The 18153-nt window shown below is 41.9% G+C and overlaps 7 protein-coding genes across 7 annotated transcripts; 3 read left to right on the top strand and 4 right to left on the bottom strand.

Moving 5' to 3' along the window:
* Positions 1-5: 5 nt before the first annotated feature.
* SS1G_09355 (hypothetical protein) lies at positions 6-3090 on the bottom strand (the record flags this gene model as incomplete). The annotated part of the gene is made up of 3 exons (XM_001589583.1): positions 6-181; positions 487-2898; positions 2946-3090. The coding sequence occupies 3 exons, from the start codon at positions 3088-3090 to the stop codon at positions 6-8; spliced, it is 2733 nt and encodes a 910-aa protein (XP_001589633.1).
* A 1085-nt stretch (positions 3091-4175) lies between these two features.
* Positions 4176-4658, bottom strand: SS1G_09354 (hypothetical protein; the record flags this gene model as incomplete). Its single annotated transcript, XM_001589582.1, has 1 exon — positions 4176-4658. The coding sequence occupies one exon, from the start codon at positions 4656-4658 to the stop codon at positions 4176-4178; it is 483 nt and encodes a 160-aa protein (XP_001589632.1).
* Positions 4659-4959: 301 nt separating this feature from the next.
* SS1G_09353 (hypothetical protein) lies at positions 4960-5714 on the bottom strand (the record flags this gene model as incomplete). The annotated part of the gene is made up of 3 exons (XM_001589581.1): positions 4960-5024; positions 5072-5184; positions 5665-5714. 3 exons carry the CDS (start codon positions 5712-5714, stop codon positions 4960-4962), a joined length of 228 nt encoding a protein of 75 aa, XP_001589631.1.
* Positions 5715-5982: 268 nt separating this feature from the next.
* On the top strand, positions 5983-6756 carry SS1G_09352 (hypothetical protein; the record flags this gene model as incomplete). Its single annotated transcript, XM_001589580.1, has 2 exons — positions 5983-6201; positions 6265-6756. The coding sequence occupies 2 exons, from the start codon at positions 5983-5985 to the stop codon at positions 6754-6756; spliced, it is 711 nt and encodes a 236-aa protein (XP_001589630.1).
* A 1052-nt stretch (positions 6757-7808) lies between these two features.
* On the top strand, positions 7809-9490 carry SS1G_09351 (predicted protein; the record flags this gene model as incomplete). The annotated part of the gene is made up of 5 exons (XM_001589579.1): positions 7809-7908; positions 7958-8051; positions 8628-8739; positions 8788-9165; positions 9467-9490. 5 exons carry the CDS (start codon positions 7809-7811, stop codon positions 9488-9490), a joined length of 708 nt encoding a protein of 235 aa, XP_001589629.1.
* A 1927-nt stretch (positions 9491-11417) lies between these two features.
* Positions 11418-15448, bottom strand: SS1G_09350 (predicted protein; the record flags this gene model as incomplete). The annotated part of the gene is made up of 9 exons (XM_001589578.1): positions 11418-11473; positions 11724-12023; positions 12603-12689; positions 13224-13779; positions 13832-14021; positions 14087-14221; positions 14359-14575; positions 14628-14703; positions 14756-15448. The coding sequence occupies 9 exons, from the start codon at positions 15446-15448 to the stop codon at positions 11418-11420; spliced, it is 2310 nt and encodes a 769-aa protein (XP_001589628.1).
* Positions 15449-16695: 1247 nt separating this feature from the next.
* On the top strand, positions 16696-17699 carry SS1G_09349 (predicted protein; the record flags this gene model as incomplete). The annotated part of the gene is made up of 3 exons (XM_001589577.1): positions 16696-16720; positions 17112-17327; positions 17425-17699. 3 exons carry the CDS (start codon positions 16696-16698, stop codon positions 17697-17699), a joined length of 516 nt encoding a protein of 171 aa, XP_001589627.1.
* Positions 17700-18153: the final 454 nt, after the last annotated feature.

Here is an 18153-nt window from a genome sequence, read left to right as displayed (position 1 = left end):
CTTCCCTACCAAAGGGAGCCATAATCGGCTGCTCCAAAAACAGGTGAGTCATGGACGTGAACTTGGATCGCCCACGGCGCCTTTTTAGGATGTCCATGAGGGCCTAAACTGGGCAGGCGGCCGACCTTAACGGCATGTTCGCGGTGAGGCTTCCTCCAGATGTAGACAAGTCGTGTGGCTCCTAAGCATGCGATATCCAGAATTGGCTTGGACTTAAGATTGTCGTCAAGGTAAAGAGGAATAATTTTGGAAGGGGTTGGGTTGGTGAAACACTACAAAAGAAAATGAAGAAGTTGTCATCGAAAGCAGACATGAGGCGCAACGCCTTATGAGAAGCAATTCACTGGTATCATTGTATCGTACAGTTTTCCCACACCCTTTGTAGCAAAAAGAAAAGAAGAAAAAACCCCCAACAATACGCCGCACAATCCTAACTCCCCAGTCCTCGTCTCGCCTATGCAATTGCCTGTTCCTCCTTTCCCAGACGGTCTATCGCTCTGTTGAATGCATCTATCATCCCATCGTACATTATATCGTTATCGTGGAATGTGCCTGTGAAGATCGCTCCATCCCTAATTGGAAAAAGAACATGTCGGAGCTCGCGAGCCAATGGTTTGAGGTTCTCGAACTTCGGCGCAAACTCCACGATGATGTTCTCAAATCTGTTTTTGTCCATGTGGCCCTGCTTGGTATTGGCAATTTCTGTATACATCCCAGTATACCAGCCTCGCAGTATATTTATCTTCGGTTTCATCGGCTTGTTGGGTTTTTGCCTGCCCGTACCTTCATAGCCATATCGAATGCACATCCATACAAAGACGTAAAAAAATGACTCGAGATCGTGCCGATATGTGTGACCTTTGCCTTCAAGAACCTCAATCGCCATGAATTGCATAGTGCCAGTCCGGTGACGAGCCCCACTCGGCACGCTGTCCAGCTCCTTTGCCAAGTCCAAGTCAATTAGTCTTCCTTTGGGGGCTTCTTCGGCAGGGAGTTCGGTGATGATGATATTATTTTCGGAGACATCCCGATGAAGAATCTTTCCATCCTCGAGCAGTGACCTATGACCTCGGACAGCATCGCGCAGCGCCTCCAAAAGTTCTCTGACCGATTGATATTCATGGAGAGGTCGTCCAGCTGGTGAAGTTACCAAGCAGTAGTTCACTCGGTTACCGTACGTCTCACTTTCGCAGTCTGTCAGACTGTCGGCTCCGGCTTCTTGAATACTATCGACATTATTCCGCTGCCACTCATTCCGGCAGTTTGCCAGACTGTCAACCACTGTTTCTTGAATACTAGGAGCGCCGATTGCGTCTAGCTGGTCTTCTTTGTGCACATTTGTCGCGCTGGCATGACTACCGTCGGATTTGGACCTCTTCAGTCTGCTACCCCCATCAAGTCTTTCATCTCTTTTTCTTTTCTGCCCAGAGGAAGAAGTTGTGGCGCTACCTGCACCAATTCCTAGGCCAACCAAGTGAGCCACACTGCTCCCTGACCTTCCCTTGAGGCTTGTTTTCGAGAACGCACGGCTGGATTCTGGACTACTATCGACCCAAAAAGCTTTCTTCGACGGCCTCCGTGGCGACCCAAATTTCATGGCTCGTCGCAAATGTGAGATGGTGTCCGGGTCGCCGTCGATAGTAATCTGCTCATGATTGAACCACACAGCAATGCCCGTGACTCCTTTCTCCTTTGCCAACTTCAACAGTTCTCCCTCCCGCTGCCTTTTGTCAGACGGCCAAGCGAACTTCACAACGTACTCCCAGTCCGTTGTGCCGGGTCTCCTTCCTCGATAACACGTTGTTCCCCGGCACACTATCGCTTTTGTCGAGGCGATTGGCTTGTCCTCCAAAGAGATCCTCACATCTCGTGTGACGATGTACTTGCCGTTGCCATCACGCTTGATGAACGTGTTCAAACCCAATTCTGCATCGGACATCATCGCGTAGCCGGCAAGGACCTTGACAAATCGCTCTGGCTCTTTGTGAATGTCGAACTTCTCGGAGTTATACGGTCCAGATCTGTCAAATACCCAGAGCCGCATCATGCTTCCGCAGATCGTAAACCCAGGCACGAATCGCCGCTCCGGTTGACTTCCAAACACTTCGCGTGCATACCCTGCCAACTGCACCAGTGTTTTTGCAGATCGATCCTCATCAGGATTCTGTTTGTGTTCTCCAATAACAAGTACATTAGACCAGTCGTGCTCGCCGTTCGGTAAGGTAGCGTTGGCGGGGGTGAGGAAAATGTCAAGCTTGCGATCAGCCTCCGAGCCCCTCAACACTTTGTTCGCTGATGTGTAGTATCTGTGGCGAAGTCCGCTGAGAACAGCGTCCTGGAACTTTATGAACCACTCAAAGAATGGACCTTGAAGTGAAGGCTCTGGCCACTCGTTCCAGCGTCCCTCTGTATACTGGGCTCTTGACCCTTCGTACATATCCCTCGCGTTGTTCGTCCAGGACTTCTCTTCGAAGTATCGCTCGTAGAACCCTCCAACATCGTAGTAGACGCGCCCAGTGAGTTCCTCAAGTATCCGCCGGTCAACCTCATCGTGTGTCTGCTCAATCCCCCTCTGAGAAGCCGAGCTGGATCGAAGTGGCGTGTCGAAAACGGCTTTCTCGAAGGCGGTCGGTGGCGTTAATTGTTTCGGGCTGGTGAGCGATTCGATGACGGTGTGATAGACTTGATCCCACAGGAGTGCATCGTCCCGATTGTGGGTGAGGGCTGCAGTCAAAAGAGGTTGAATACGGTCGAAGTGGAAGTTGTCGGAGCTGACGACGGAAATGAGTTTCAGGAGATCATTGCGAAGGGTGCCATCACTTGTCTTTGACTGTAGGAGACGAATGACAGGGAGATTTCGTAGAGCGAAGAGGAGATCGAGAGTGAGATTCTGGATATCTGTATATTACTTAGATAGGAGGCACTAAAACGCCAAACAGTCTTACCTTCTTGCGCAAGTTGACCGAGCGCGTCCGGAGTGCAGGAAATGTTTCGGTCTTCACAAATTGAATTGAAAGAGGTGCGAAAGGCATCAAGGCCTTTCCCAATAGGATTATTCTCAAGTATCTCTGACTGGGCCTGATCCGTCATGGTGACAAGCTCCATTTGCGATTGTAATGTTCTTTGGGATGCGAGGGATGGTTGGGGAAGTCGTGTTTCGTGACATGTGGCGCACCGCCTGAACAGCGATCGGGATTACCTCGGGATTGTTAGCTCTCGGTGGAGGCAGACTCCACTGACGTAATACTGCCGATGAGCTAAGTTGATTTCGGAGTCCCTGTATTGCGCAAAATGTCCCGTCGCATATGCTTCATATTGGACCAATGAAATTACAAACAAAAAAACCATTGGTATTCATAAACAACCGATCATTGGTCAACTGAAACCATATTTTGCGGGGATGTGGGGTTCCGGTGCAAACTTCATAGCTTAAAAATTATTACTATATCCATTGATACACTAATGGTATTTCCAAGCATATGAAATTCTGGTTTTAGTATTGAAACCAAAGGATTTTGACTTGTGATTTACATAATCTCTCGCACATTTATTTTATTCCAATCTTGAACATCATCTGCTTTCTCACTTCCCTGTTCCAAAGTTAAGAGATGGTTCGATGCCCCGGGTCTCCATTCCACCAGCCTGCCTTTATTGCTCTCATTCTCAAGCTTTCTTGCAAGTTTTTGTTTGAAGTATGTGGAATTTTCTGTGCCCCCAAGTTGTGATCGCTGCAAGTATCGTTCTCTAGAACTTAATTGAGAAGGTAAATTTGTAGCCTCCATCTCTATCTGGTCCCAGTTTTTGGAAGTGACCCTCGAATGGATATGATGCACTCTATGTGGTTGATATTCAACCTCCGCGAATTCGACATCTTTATACTCCTTCAAGGTTTGGATGACAATATTGCGGAGTATATGAGTAAATACAGATGTTCCACAAACTATACTAAATTCAGTTTGATTCTTGAGTGAAAGGGAATTGATTGTTAGGTCCTACCGGCGACTTTAGATTTTCCTGCAGATCTTTGTACCTGCTTAGTTATGAACCCTTCTATTATCAGTATTGCCTGCTGTTGATATACAAACCTCCAATGGGGATCATCCACAATTGGAGGGGGTTTTGTCATTTTTCGTGGATAGAAACGAGTGCAGTTCAAAATAAGCTGTAGGAGTATGTCAGCACTTCTCCGCACGGAAATTAGGCATATTGCAATGTATCACAACCTTCTCTGAATCTCGCATCTGCAAATCCACAAGCCAATCCGAAATCCAATCTTCCTGACAGTTATCCTCAAGGACCCAATACAGATCGATTTTTCGTGTGATAAGACCTCGTCGATAAGAATCGTAATTTTTATCCTTATTCACTCTACGATATGTCAGACTTCTAACATAAGGAATGATACCAGCAATTCCAATTCCCTTTGCCACTAGGATAACCGTCTCGAAATTATCCAATCGCAAATCTTTTCCATAAGGCCCATCCATCACAACACTACGGAGCGAGCCCCGTCCAATCAGTTTTGAGGTTAGGCCGTTGCTGGGCTCGATCAAGAAAGAAACCTTGGTAGCTTTCAAGGAATCGTCCCACCATGCGATCACGAATGGGTGCGCTTGGAACCGTCGGCGTACACCCATATCCGAGAGAAACAGATACATATATTGACCTGGGTTGATTTTCATAGGCCGTCTAAGTAGGACTGTCAATCTTATTGCACTGACGGTTTTCGTTTTCGAGTCATCATAGAAATGGAAAATATCGGCCTGTGGTGTCAAGGAATGATCAACACCACCAACGTTATATTAAATTATCTTTCCCCATCGCATTATAGCATTGAAGGACCACAAGGATAATGCAATTATCGGAAACATGCTTCGAGCCAACCCAAGGTGTGATACATGTTCCAATAGGGCAACAACCACGATAAACGCCAACAAAAAATGAATTTTGAGGAATACCTCAAACATCAATCTTCGCAAAAAGAATAGTGATGTAATGAGTAAGAGCGACAATGCTGACACAGCCTATATCTATATTAGAAGTGAACTAAGTATAACTTTATTTTACTTACTGAAAGTCCAGAGATTTGAGATGAGTTGAAGGTCCATGGCTGGCCAGCAGCTAAAACAAATGCGACATGCAAAAGACTTTGAATAATCACAACTCGACCAATCCAGTGATGTGCTATATAATAAGAATGAATAGAAATACCAATGAAATTGGCCAAGGCATTAGTCCGCCCACCCAAGAACAGCGGTATAAGGTTCACCGAGGCCATAATTCCCGCTCGAGAAATAACATCGGACGTGGTCTTTACCCCAAGACCCATACAAAAGCCGTTGATACCTAAATATGCCCCTACAAGAAAGCCTTGCAATCTTGTAACACCAGTCCAATATGTCCGTTGAACAAATAACGGATAAACCAGATGCCTCAATGCTAACACCTGGAACCGTGTTATAAGAAGGGCAGAGCCAATGGAGCCAATTCGATAAAGGATCAGGAGGACGGCAATTGCTGCTAAAGAGATTGCGTACCACTGCGTCAAGTTCATAACTCCACAAAAGGATATTATGATGATAGTTTAGATGATGATTTAGATGATGGTTTGGATAAGTTTTTAGGGAAATGAAATGCGTATTGTTTTTAAAAAAATGTACTTACTATTGAGAACCTGGAAGCGTAGATGTAGTAGTAGTAGCCCATGTATTCATGATGCCCATTCAACCAACTCCCGTAATCTGATGTTCGGCTTTCGCTTTCAGGAACGAATGACAGGCTGCATAAACGCCCGCATCAACGCCCGCATCTACGCGCGCGGCTTCAAGAACTATTTTTGTTTAATATCACCAACGTTCAATACCTTTTAAAAAGTCAAACGGTTTTCCGATTAACTGAAAGCTCAGTTTTCAACTTTCGAGATCAGTTTTGCAGCTTCATTTCTCTCAGATCATCACACCAAAATTTCATTACATCTCCAGGATGGTCAAATATACCAGGAAGCTTGCACCAATTGTTGGTGATGAACGTAGACGAAGGAGGGCATGTCATGATCGAACTCAAACTGTCATGAAGAAAGGCGATGAGTTGGCTGTGTTGTGCCCAGGTACTAGAGTCTGGGTGGTAGTCCAAAATGATGAGCAGACATGTATTTATAGTTCTGAAGAGTCTTCTTCTCTGCCTATATTATCTGCTATTGATGTGCGCTCTATTCTCTATTTTATATAGTATGAAACAAAGCATTTATGCTAACGATGTACCTAGAATGTTATTGCGACAGGTCCTGGCGATTACAGAACACACAACGAAGTTATGGCGACAGGTCTTACTCGGGCTATACAATATACTCCCTCACCTTCCACCGCACAACCAGCAACTTCATCCTTACCTGCCGCCATCTCGTCCTTACCTGCTGCCAACTCATCCTTACCTGCCATCACCTCATCTACACCTGTAAGCTCACCTCCACCATCTATCACTTCGCAATATGCCGGAGTTTCCAAACGCACAAATCCTGCTTTGGACCGTGGGCGGAGCTTTCGGCGCCCATTCGACCTTACATATAGTGATGAAGAAGGGTTGGAAAGGGGTGCAAGACTCAGGAAATATACGAATGAAAATATCCATTCAAGCTCCAGACGAACCCCTCGAATAAAATCCGAATCGGGCTCAAACTCAAGATCTTACATGAGAGACATACCTAAGTTTAGGTCATCACGCGAGAGATCGTCGTCAGGATCTAGGGCTTATCTCTAATTATTTTATGTTTTATACTATGGATTGTTTTATTACGGAGTATGACAGGATCATTGGGGAGTTGGGGCGCACCAGGAAATAATCTATAATGATTAACAATTGTGCTCTTGGCCGGTTCCATTAGTAACAGATTTAAAGATTGGGTTATCTAGTTTAATCCCTATTTTTTTGTAGCTTATATTCAATGAGTTTTTTCTTATGCTGTACAGCTGAAAAACAACAATAGATTCGCTGAAGGTCTAAAATACTTATTCTTTATATAATTGAGTGAATTATAATACAGTATTATTGTGATACTGTTTTCTGTTGTGCCTTATTACACGTGATTTAATCTTGCCTCTACGGTATAATATGGCTCGAGGCACCCAATCTAATAAGATGTGGGGTAAATCGAAGGTTTGCCTTCTCCCTCATCTTCAATCCTTAATCAACTATAATACGGAAGCTAGTACTTCAGCTTCCCATCTCCCTTTGCCAGTGACTATTACACTCTATAGGGCATAATCTTAACAAGTTTAATAAAATATTATCGTCGCTGATTTTGACAAGGGCGGCCGCTAGTGTGTACGATGTAATTTATGCAAGTATCCGGAAGGCTAAGTCGCCATTCAAGAGGAATATTCTTCATTCAAATTTCTTGTAATTCCTTTCAATTCTTTTCTATCCATCTTATCGTCAGTTTCGACAAGGTATTTCTTACAAAATGATACATCAAGCCCATTTACAATGCTCCTTGTGTGGTTATGGCTGTGGTGAAATACAATGGACGACATTGTTTTGTGCTGGTAGGTTAATTATTAGTCCAGAATGATTAATTTACTGAAACAATTACATCTATAGTACTGCGAACTCAAGATGAGGATATGGTTCTTACCCATCCAATATATACCTCACCTTCCATCAGCTTCCGCCTTATAACATTTCCTTACGCAAGCTCTAAAAATTCCAATCATCGGGAGATCAAGGTCTATTGCCAACGAAGAGTTGCTGGCAGTTTCAATTGCTTTCTCGTCCACCATGTTTGTCTTCAAACCTTGCAAGACATACTAAAGATGGGTATACCACCTAAAGTTCTATTTGCGTTTTGCCAAGCTTTAACAGAGGACTGGATGAGAAAGGATGGTGCATCAAGATATAAGAGTCAATCTTTAGGTGAAGTTACTAAATCATTTATAGGATACATTATCTAACTATATTATAGCCAACTTCGACGTATCTACTCCAATGTTCAAAATATTACCACCATCGGGAAATAACCCAAATCTCAATCACGAATCAAAAATCGATAAACTACCGTTAGAAATAACATGGATGATTTTACACTATCTTGACTCAAAATCGCGATTCAGCTATTTCATCTCTAATCGATTTGCATTATCATCATCTACACAATATTCTCCTTGGCAACTTCTTCTCTCGTATACAAATTCAATCTCAGAGCTATCGATAACGATACAAGATATGGTAATCTTTGCTCATCGTGTATTTGATGATAATGATTATATTGCTTTGGATGGGTTAATATCGTGGATACGAATATTGGACCATTTGGCATCTATTTTGAAAGCTCGATATCCATTATACTCTTCGTCTTTCTGGATCCCTCCTTCACCAATCGATAATTTGCCTCAAAAGCAACATTTTCCACTTGGACCTCGACAAATTACAACACATATACCTAATGTACTTACTGGATTTAAGGTGTATTTAATTTCAATACACGGTCAAAAATATGTCTCTGGTCTAGAAGGTATACCATCTAGTGCCCAGATATCCATTGGAGTCTGCCATGGTATTTCATACCACATCTACTTTCGAGCAAATCAAATATCCAGTCTCGGTTTCGTTGTTGATCCGTTGGGTATACGCAGTCTTAAATTCGGCGAGTCTGAATGGTCATCTAGGGTTCCTTCTACTTTGAATTGGTTCGAAGGTATTAGTATCGACAATGATTCGAATAATCAACTAGTTGTTTTTACAGATGTGAGCTTTTATGTTTTAGTTCATTTAAACAATTGCTAATTCTCCCAGGCCTTGAAGTTCCGAAAAATTTACTGGCAGTACAACTCGAATACCAACTTATCCTTCCCTGAAACTATTATTATGAAGCCCTTTCGAATGGGAACACTATCGCCAGAGTACTATATAAATCGAGGCAATATTGGAATATCTTCTTATGGAAAACATGAGGTACCAACGGAATCGGTGTTCTTTGATGAGGATATGTTTGCGATATCTGTGAGATTGCAAGATGGCGTTGGGGTTACTGGTGTTTGTGTGCATTCAACGTCAAGGTTGCAGACTATTGGAAAACCCAATGATGAGTCATCAATATATTTCCAAATTCAACCTCATAAAGAGAGAATTGATAAAATTTGGGTATGGAATTTCCCAGGGTTGTATCTTACAGTAAGTCCCCTACCCCACATTCCGACCACCCTTTTATGTTATATCTGCTATTTTTATTTTATAGGGGCAAAAATAACATTTTTTTTTTAGATCCATACCACCTTAGGTCGATCCCAATATTTTGGTGCAATAGGAGGCCCAGAGTCCACAGATACATACAAAAGTTTCCAATCATCGCAAGAACAGTTTATACAAGGCTGCTATTTTTGGTTCTACGGCCCTGCTATTGAATGTTTTGGCATTGTATATTAAAATTTCAATTAGGATCATCACAATCTGTTAATTTGAAGCGATGCCACAGCAAGCACTTAGAGTAGACGCATAGGAATTATCATTTATATCAGTGATTGAACAACATCTCCTTTGCATTTGCACTAGAGCATAGGAAAAACCACAGACAAGGGTGGAAAACCTATGTTAAGCAGTCTGAGAAAAAGTATCACATCATCTCATCCCATAAAGCCCCGGCTCGAGAATCAGAAGAAGACTTCATCTCCCCAAAGACCTCCATCCATATCAAGCATATGTAACCTTTTTATTTCCATCTATCATTCGCCATTTGCGACCAGCAGCCTTAGAATCACTCCAACCATGATAATTATATACCCATTGATCCGTTGGGCGTTCTACATGTGTGCTTGTGTTTGTCGATTTGAGATGATAAAAATATTTTCCGTCGACAACATAGAAATGATCTTCATCCGACCCAAGCACTGATGAAGTGATTTGAGAAGTGGTTGGTTGTTGGCTTAGAGATATACTGGTAGATGCTGTAGATGCTGCAGCAGCCTGATAAGAGCCGTAAGGTATGTTTGTGTTTGTAGTCGATGAGGATGATCCGGTGGCGTGTGACATCTGTGAAGTTGAAGCAAGCTTAGATTTTCTCACCAGCTCAAGAAATTCTCGGATCTGATCAGCCTCTGCAGGAATATAAGGGTCTCTGTAGGATTTAAGGTCTGCTATCCCTGTCTTGCCCTTCATCAAAGGATCTGCAATGAATGTTGTGGAAGTTTCGCAAGTGAAACGCCAAGCTCGAATCTTGGTTCCAAACGCAACTGCGCCATATATAGAGGTTCGCCCTTGCGATTTACCAAACTCTGAAAAATAGTCTTGAACATATAGTTCAAGCTGTAATTCCATTTCATCAATCTCTCGATGTGTCCTACTATAGCGTTTACATTCCATCACCAGCAACAAAACAGGGTTAAATCCCTGATCATAAGATCTAACCACCACATCTGCAGATCTAGTTGTGTTATCCAATGATTGTTGGGAATTTACACGAATATCATCATAATGCTTAAATTCATTATTGAGAATATCCTCCCAAAGTGGAACAGTGGCCGACTCTCGCAACTCTGGCTTGGAGGCTTGAAGGTAAGCGCCGTACAAAGAGGGAGCTGTGATAAGTCCACTAGGTCGAAAAGACATCTGAATTTAATCAGTAAACAAACTATCATCAAGCTTTTGGGATAAACTTTGCTTCGTATAAATTAGAAAGAGATATGTATAAAGAATAATGTCGGCTGGTTCAAAAGGTAAGTAAGAATCAAAGCTAGAAGGTATTTTGACAGTCTTACTTATTGAAAGGGGTTGCGATTGGCGGAGGAGGTCTAAGAGAGTGGTTTCGAGAATGACTGAGAAGGAGTGTTTTCGAGAAGGCTGAGAGGGAGTGGCTTGGGAAGGCCTGCGAGGGAGTGGTTTGAGGAGTATTTTGACTATAATAGATGGAAAGTATGATCAAGAAACTTTGATGCTAAGAATGTAAAGAGAATTGATGAGGACCAACCAGTTTAAATAATGACAACTATACATTATTGAAGGTATTCCTCGAATCAGGCTAGAGTAACTTTAGCTATATATGGTGGGAAAACCTCTCTCCTACAACCTTAGCTTTCCTCGTATCCTACAAAAGGGAATGAGAATTGCCAACCGAACATGATGCATAATTTGCTTGTGAGCGGGGTAACGCAACTATTAGCAGTATGTCTGCATAGATGGGTCACTTAGCAAGGATGAACTTTCAGTGGCGTCTAATGTCTCCCTGTTATGACTTCCCCTTGTCCCACCTTCGCCAAGGACAATACCTATCGATCGTCGATTGGAGGGGTAGATGCAACATGATAGTCACCGCAATTTGCCGCTTCTTGAGTCTTCTCCTCACATCCGTAAAGCTGGACGGTCTATCTCCTTGTGTGCCAATTACTTGCATCTCTTCATCAAAACCTAATCACGAAAGGATTTTATGCTATCTACTTTCCAACTCCGAGACTACATCCAGCAGGTTCTAAAGAAGCACAACGTCCCTCTTTTAAAAGAGCATAACCCATTAATTTTCCCATGCAAATTTGGGTGAGTAAAAGAAGTACAACGTTGTGCCTGTTTAACCATATGGGTTAGGTCGTTTAGTTTTACTTGGTCGTCTTGGATAAACGGCATTAGTTGGTCCAGGGCTTCCTTGTCGAAGACAGAAACAGCATAGCGTAGGCGTTCTTGGTTTCCTATGAAAGTTGCAGCCTTGAGGCGTAACTGGGCCAGAAAGGGGCGAAGCTTCTCACGACTGCCGGTGAACTTTTCCGGATTAGGGATTTTTGCGTGGGTGGTAGTATTCATGCTTCTTTGTAGTTGACGGGCCAGGGCTAAGTTTATCTCTGGGGCGTCTGAGAGTTGTTGTCGGACGTTGGTAAAAACAGAATTCAGAGTGCTGTTTTCTGTGTGAGCCTCGTTCAACTCGGCTTGTACTTGGTTGAAGTTATTGTTGACAGTACTTAATTGTTCTTCGAGGTTTGTAATTCGGAAGGTTTGGTCCTCAAGACGGATCAATGAGTCAAGGGTAGTAACGGCTGCTCGAACGTGGTCTATGGTAAGGTCAGGACCTTGGTGGTTCCTGAGGTCGTTGAGGGCAGCTATAGCTGACCCCCAGAGTTCTGCTGGAATAGAGATAATGCAATCATGTGTTCTGGTTGTTTATGGGTTCCATCAAACTGGGGCTCGGTAGAAATCTTCCAGTAGATATTTACTGTGTAAACTCCTGAATATATTTGACGTCTTGATAAGATATTCTCGAGCCAATAAGAGAGAGAGTTGAAATACCGCCGGTATTCAAAATTCGATTATTATTGGTTAATAATGTAGCCCGCTTTTTACTAAGACTACATAGCACGTGCCAGGAGCTTCTTGTCACGAATCACCATCATTCGGATAATTGCAGAAATCTCAAATACATTAATCATGTTCACACATGATACGATTACTCAGGATTAGTATGCGATTTAGGTAGTCTAAAGATCAGATCCGAACAAGTACTATGTACCAAGAGTTATTGATAAAGTAAGACCGTTGAAGGGGTAAATATGACTTTTTGCCTAGCCATTATGGCTAGGCCATTCATTCGTGTGTATATAGAGTAGCTATCCCCATCTACAGGTGCTCTTCACCTGTAGATTCCAAGTTAAATATAATTGCTGGTCTACAAACACCCTTTTGGTCACAACTTCCAAAAAACCCGTTTTCCATTTTCTCGTCTTAGTATTGAAACTCAGTTAGTAGGATTGTGGTTAAATGAAAGATCCCGTGGATTGACCGATGTGTTTTCATCGTAAATATCAGATGATTGAGGTGGGTATGATGATTGGGGTGGATATGATGATTGGGGTGGATATGATGATATTTGGTGACGATGATATAGAGGATTGCTCGAAGATGACGATGCAAGTGTTGTGGCTGTAGATGATGACAGTATACTCTGATGCGAGATCGAAGGTAGATGAAACGAAGGATTTATTGCTAATGAATTATTGTAAGGACTTTGGTAAGGAGTAGTATATGATTGTGATGGTATTGGATACCCATATCCTATTTCTGCTTCAGAGAAAGTTCTTTTGCGATTAAGATTCTCGGGACAATATGGAACCGCTTGTGTAATTGATTCGTGATTGCCGATTTTACCCGAATCATCACGTGGCCAAGCAGCAGAGTGCACACCATGTTCAGAATGATAGGAATCCACCAATGTTAATAATTTCTGTTGAAACCCGCATATAAAGAAACTCACTTACCTAAATGAGGAGGAATACTTGTTGAGAATAAATTCTTCGAATGAATCTTCATTTCATCGATAGCCTTTAACGTTTGAAGATAATTCGGCAAGGTATCGTTGGTAATGTTTGAATCAGAGCTTTCTCGTTGCTGTATTGGAGCGCGAAACTCATCCACTAATCTTTGGCCAGATAGATTCACACTTTCCAAAGTTAATTTGCTTGAACAGAACTTCGTGTCTTCTTTAAGCTTGCATCCGTCGGGTCTCCAGGATACTACAACGTTGATATCAATATCAACTTCGATACTTAAACGAAGCCAGAGTCGACGCAAACGTTTTGTAGCAACTTTTCTAAGTGTACCAATATCGATATTCGTTATTGTTGATTCTAAATGAAGAGCACCTATAGTCCTACACTCGGATGCAAAATTCCAGAGACAGATTTTAGAAGTGTAAGTTTCGGCATCTTTATTTGGAATGCATATATCGATAGGAAGTAGGTTCAAATTTTCGGCATTTATATCAATATCAAAGTAGATACCAACAGTCTGAATGCCATCTGGAACAAGGATTCCCTAGAAAGTCATTAATCAATAATCCTACTCAATCTTCCATAGATATGATTACCTCAGTCATGATCCTTTCAGCACAATTATACAATTTGGGTAATTTTGCATCCTCAGCAGGCACTTTGATATGGCGGTTAAGCTCTGTACGATGATGTTTGATCACTCGAGCCAGAGTCATGCGAGCATATCGACCTCTGACTAGTTGAGGATGATTGATCCAGTAATGCAGACCGTGAACTACCGCGTTCCTACAAGTGTTTCCAGATTAGCTTCTTTCAATCCGAAATTCCCCTTGCGTTGAATTGGTACTTACAATGACTGTCCCACCAAATGAATTACTTTTTGATCATCGTCGATGATATTCTTTCCTTTAAGCATAGCGCACAAGTTATTTACCATACCAGGCACCTCGGAATTCCCTCCCGAGATTACGACAAGGTCCAAAGGTCTAATTATTTGAGCAAGATGCTCACCGATGCGTCGGCAAGTTCATCAATCGGTGGTTTCATAATACAAGTCATATCCTCCCTTGTTATTGAGTTAGCAGCTGAAGATCACATTAAAGAAAGCTGACGATAAACTCACTTTGTTAGTACAAATTGATCTTTGCCATATGGTACACTGAATGGATATACTTCATCCTCAAAATCTGCTGTCCATTGTGGCTTTGATTGTAGATGGAAATGATTCACAAACGGGTTAAAGAAGGCCTGCTCTTTATCTGGAGTCATACTGATTTCGAGTTTGGCACGCAAGAGATCAATGAATCGTTCATCAAATGAATCCCCTCCAATCGCAAAGCCTATAGTATCATCATCAGCATTAAATATATGGTTTTGGTTCTTATAATATACCTAAAGGGGCACTCAATTCGTTGATCGCAGGTGGTCCTCCATCATATTTGAAACAGATCTCGGAGGTGGTTATATCCTATTTTCTCAAAGGTTAGTCAATCCACTTCTACTTGAACCAGATCACTCACAGTTGTACCAGCTCCAAGATCAAATATCCCAACTGCGATGGTATAGTTCTGCTTTTTCTTAAAGACACTCTCTTTAGCATCGCTGATGATATCCTCGATTGTTGGCAGATTTGCATAAGCAACACAATCGCTTTCACCATGGATATATATATTGTCAAGACAACCTGCTCTTTTAATCAATGCTCGAAAGTTCTGCACTTCCTTAATCTTGTAATACTGAGGCACTGAAAATACCCAGCCTTTTGTAGGCTGCTGCCCACCGCATTCCTTGATCGCATGCTCGATGGCGAACCTCAAGAAGTCTTCTGGGATCTGCTGCACAGATCTCAGGTGGAGATCATTCGCTGCATTAACTAGAGCAGCATAGGCATAACCATAGCTTTCGGGATCTGGTAGAAGGGCAATCTTCACTTTGGATAAAAGTTGTTGACGACGGTGTGGTTTAACGTAACCAAATGCTACGGGCTCGGCTGGTTCATCGCCATTGGGTTTGTATATAATGTTTGTTGGCGCTTGAGAAACAAGAGATGGGGTACCTGCTTGCGCTCCAGGATAGTTTCCGATTTCTCTGCAATCTTCATCGCCTTCGATACTACAGGCCATGCGAAGACCTCCGGTGCCGAAATCGACAAAGATATACTCTAGTGGACCTTTAAATTTTTTTGGGCGACGTATGCCAGAGTTGGTAGTCATTTTAAAATATTGATGTATGAAATTGACAGTGTATCGAAGAATTAAACAGACATTAAAAGGGAGATGCTATTTGATGTATATATCGAAATTGAATATATCGAATCACATCTTAGGGCAACTCTGGGCATACGCTGTTCAGCTCCCTCTATATTTTAGAATATAAATTCGTAATGTCATGCAGGAATATTTATTTTATGGAAATTATCGATTACTATTTTGAATTTACATTTTCTAAAAGATTTCACCCATCCAACCAATTGAGGCTAATAAACCTATACTATACATTCTCAAGCTTCTATCACCAAAAACGTATTTTTGGTATTAATGCCCTGTCCAACAATTAATTAAACTATCAAATCTCTTTCGAATATCCTTCCAGAGATACTTGATTAATACCCAACGATATTGTCTCCACCTTGCAATATACAGCCTTCCTGACCATTTCCTTCCAAAACAGACTCACGAATTCGCATTGCAGGAGAACCTCCACTCATCAAAAATACTTTTCCCGATCGAAATTGAAATAGATCTGGGGCTTCGGCCTCGATTTGAAATATGCTAGACATACACTTGCGCAACCAATACTGCCATAACCAAGTAAATATTCTTCGATAGTGATTATCGTATTCGATAAGAAGTACAGTTCCAGCTAAAGTAGTTTCCAGGCTTTTCAAAGCAATTACAGTAGCTTGATATTCCGAAGAAACCAGGTGATGTTTCCAAAAAAATTCCAAACCCGAACTGGAGATTAGATCATTTATTTTTGTGTAGATAAAGGGGACTTTCAATTACATACAGTCACTTTCTCGTTGATATTACTAATCGTTATAGTATCGCTACAGCCTCTACTGGTATCGGAATATGTGTAGCTACTCTTTCGTACAGATGACGTGGGAGGTATTGGGATTGAGAAGATAGGGAGTTCATGTGAGGTGGGTAGATACGAGGCCCCAGATAATACTAGGGTGGGGGTAGAATGATACATCCTGCGTATATTGGTATAGCAGGGAAAGCAGCCGAAAACAAAAATAGCTCAGGGCGTAAGCAAGCTGGAGCCAGAGATGGGTAATAGGGAAGAGAGGAGAATACGGTAAAGGATGAACTGAGGCGGATTAAGTTGTAGTACTATAAGATGAGACGAGCATACACCGGTTGCCTTGTTCTATAGCTTGCTCTTATACATCAATTGATCTACTTCATTGCTGACGCCTTCGCGTCCCTCCCACCTCGAGGAGAACAACAATTACATGCATATCCCGAGAAATAAAAAAGGTCTGTAACACTATACCAAATTGTCAAAAGAGTTGGAAAATTATACAGCATTCTGGATATCAGATGAGAGGGTTTCTAGTATATCTTGGCAATTCTTCAATATCTATATCATTGTCGACACACAACAAATTTTGAAGAAAAAATATTTTTCGAAATACACCATTTTTATATCTCATTTGCACTAAACAAATCAGCATCAATCGAATGCAATTGTCCCCAAAGAAATTGAACCAGTAGTTGTTGTGATACTGTCGTCGACGTCCAAAACACGTTGTGTGAACGAAGTGAATGACTTCAATTCAATTACTACTGTAATAAAGAACTAAGCGAACGCGAAAGAGACTAGCTCTTTTAGTAAGTCTATATAAGACTTACTACTTTCAATATGTAGCTAGCTCTTTAGACAGAATACAATTAGACATACAGGACCTACGTAATCCGTGGGTGCTACGTCTTCCGTATCCTTCTCGTACCAACACACGTGAAACCACGCTAAAACGCGTGAAATTTTCACCCCCTTCATACCTCCATTACGAGGAAAGAGAACTCAATGACGGGGATCACCCAATCGAACTTCCTAGAAGTGATCTTAGGCACTCCATGCCAAGTGAACCACACTGAACAAACCCATGAAAGAGACAATAGCCTGTCATTCATCCTTTCCAGTCCTACCCCCTCCCAACCCTTCAACTTTCAAACCTAAGGCAATACCTTGAGCTCTGATGATCCATTCAAATCACCAATCAATCGCCCAATGTTCCAATTCAATAAAAAACGAAGACGACAACCCAGCCACTTAGAACCCCATATCAACTCACCAAAAGAAGCTATCCAAAAAGCTAGAAGTCTACTCATTCTAGCTGCCTCCCTAGAAGAGGATACCGAAGAACAATCGAAAGTCCTAGACTTAATCGAAATATTTTGTGAATATCTTGAAAAAGGAAAACTCATAAAAGCCTCAAATATTATCACATTATAAATCTCCCATCTAGAAAATGCTATCAAACGGATCGAAAAGCAAGCCAACCACCTTTCAAACCTCTTTAATCATATAATCCCCCCTACAATAAACATCTCTGAAACCAAAGTCAACTATACCACTATCATCAAAACCTCAGGAGAATGGAACCTAATTATAAAGGGAAAACCCACAAAATAGAAAACTACAGAACAAAAGAAAGAAGCCCCAAGCAAGCGACTAATCCTCATCAAACCCCTTATTTATCAGCTATACTCTTTTATACCATTAAATATAAGGAACAAAGTCAACGAAGCCTTTAAGAAAGCAGGAATCAATAGATCAATCATCTCAGCTATCACTACTACAGAAACGGCAAATTTTATATTAACTATTAATAAGCCCTTTCAATGCCCAATTCCCTGGATGGAAAAGGAGGGAAATCTGGGACAAAATTCCTTGATGCCGAAAGAAT

The sequence above is a fragment of the Sclerotinia sclerotiorum genome, genomic scaffold, assembly GCF_000146945.2.
Source record: "Sclerotinia sclerotiorum 1980 UF-70 scaffold_13 genomic scaffold, whole genome shotgun sequence".
In the NCBI taxonomy this organism is placed as follows: Eukaryota; Fungi; Ascomycota; class Leotiomycetes; order Helotiales; family Sclerotiniaceae; genus Sclerotinia; species Sclerotinia sclerotiorum.
This window is presented reverse-complemented; position numbering and strand designations above follow the sequence as displayed.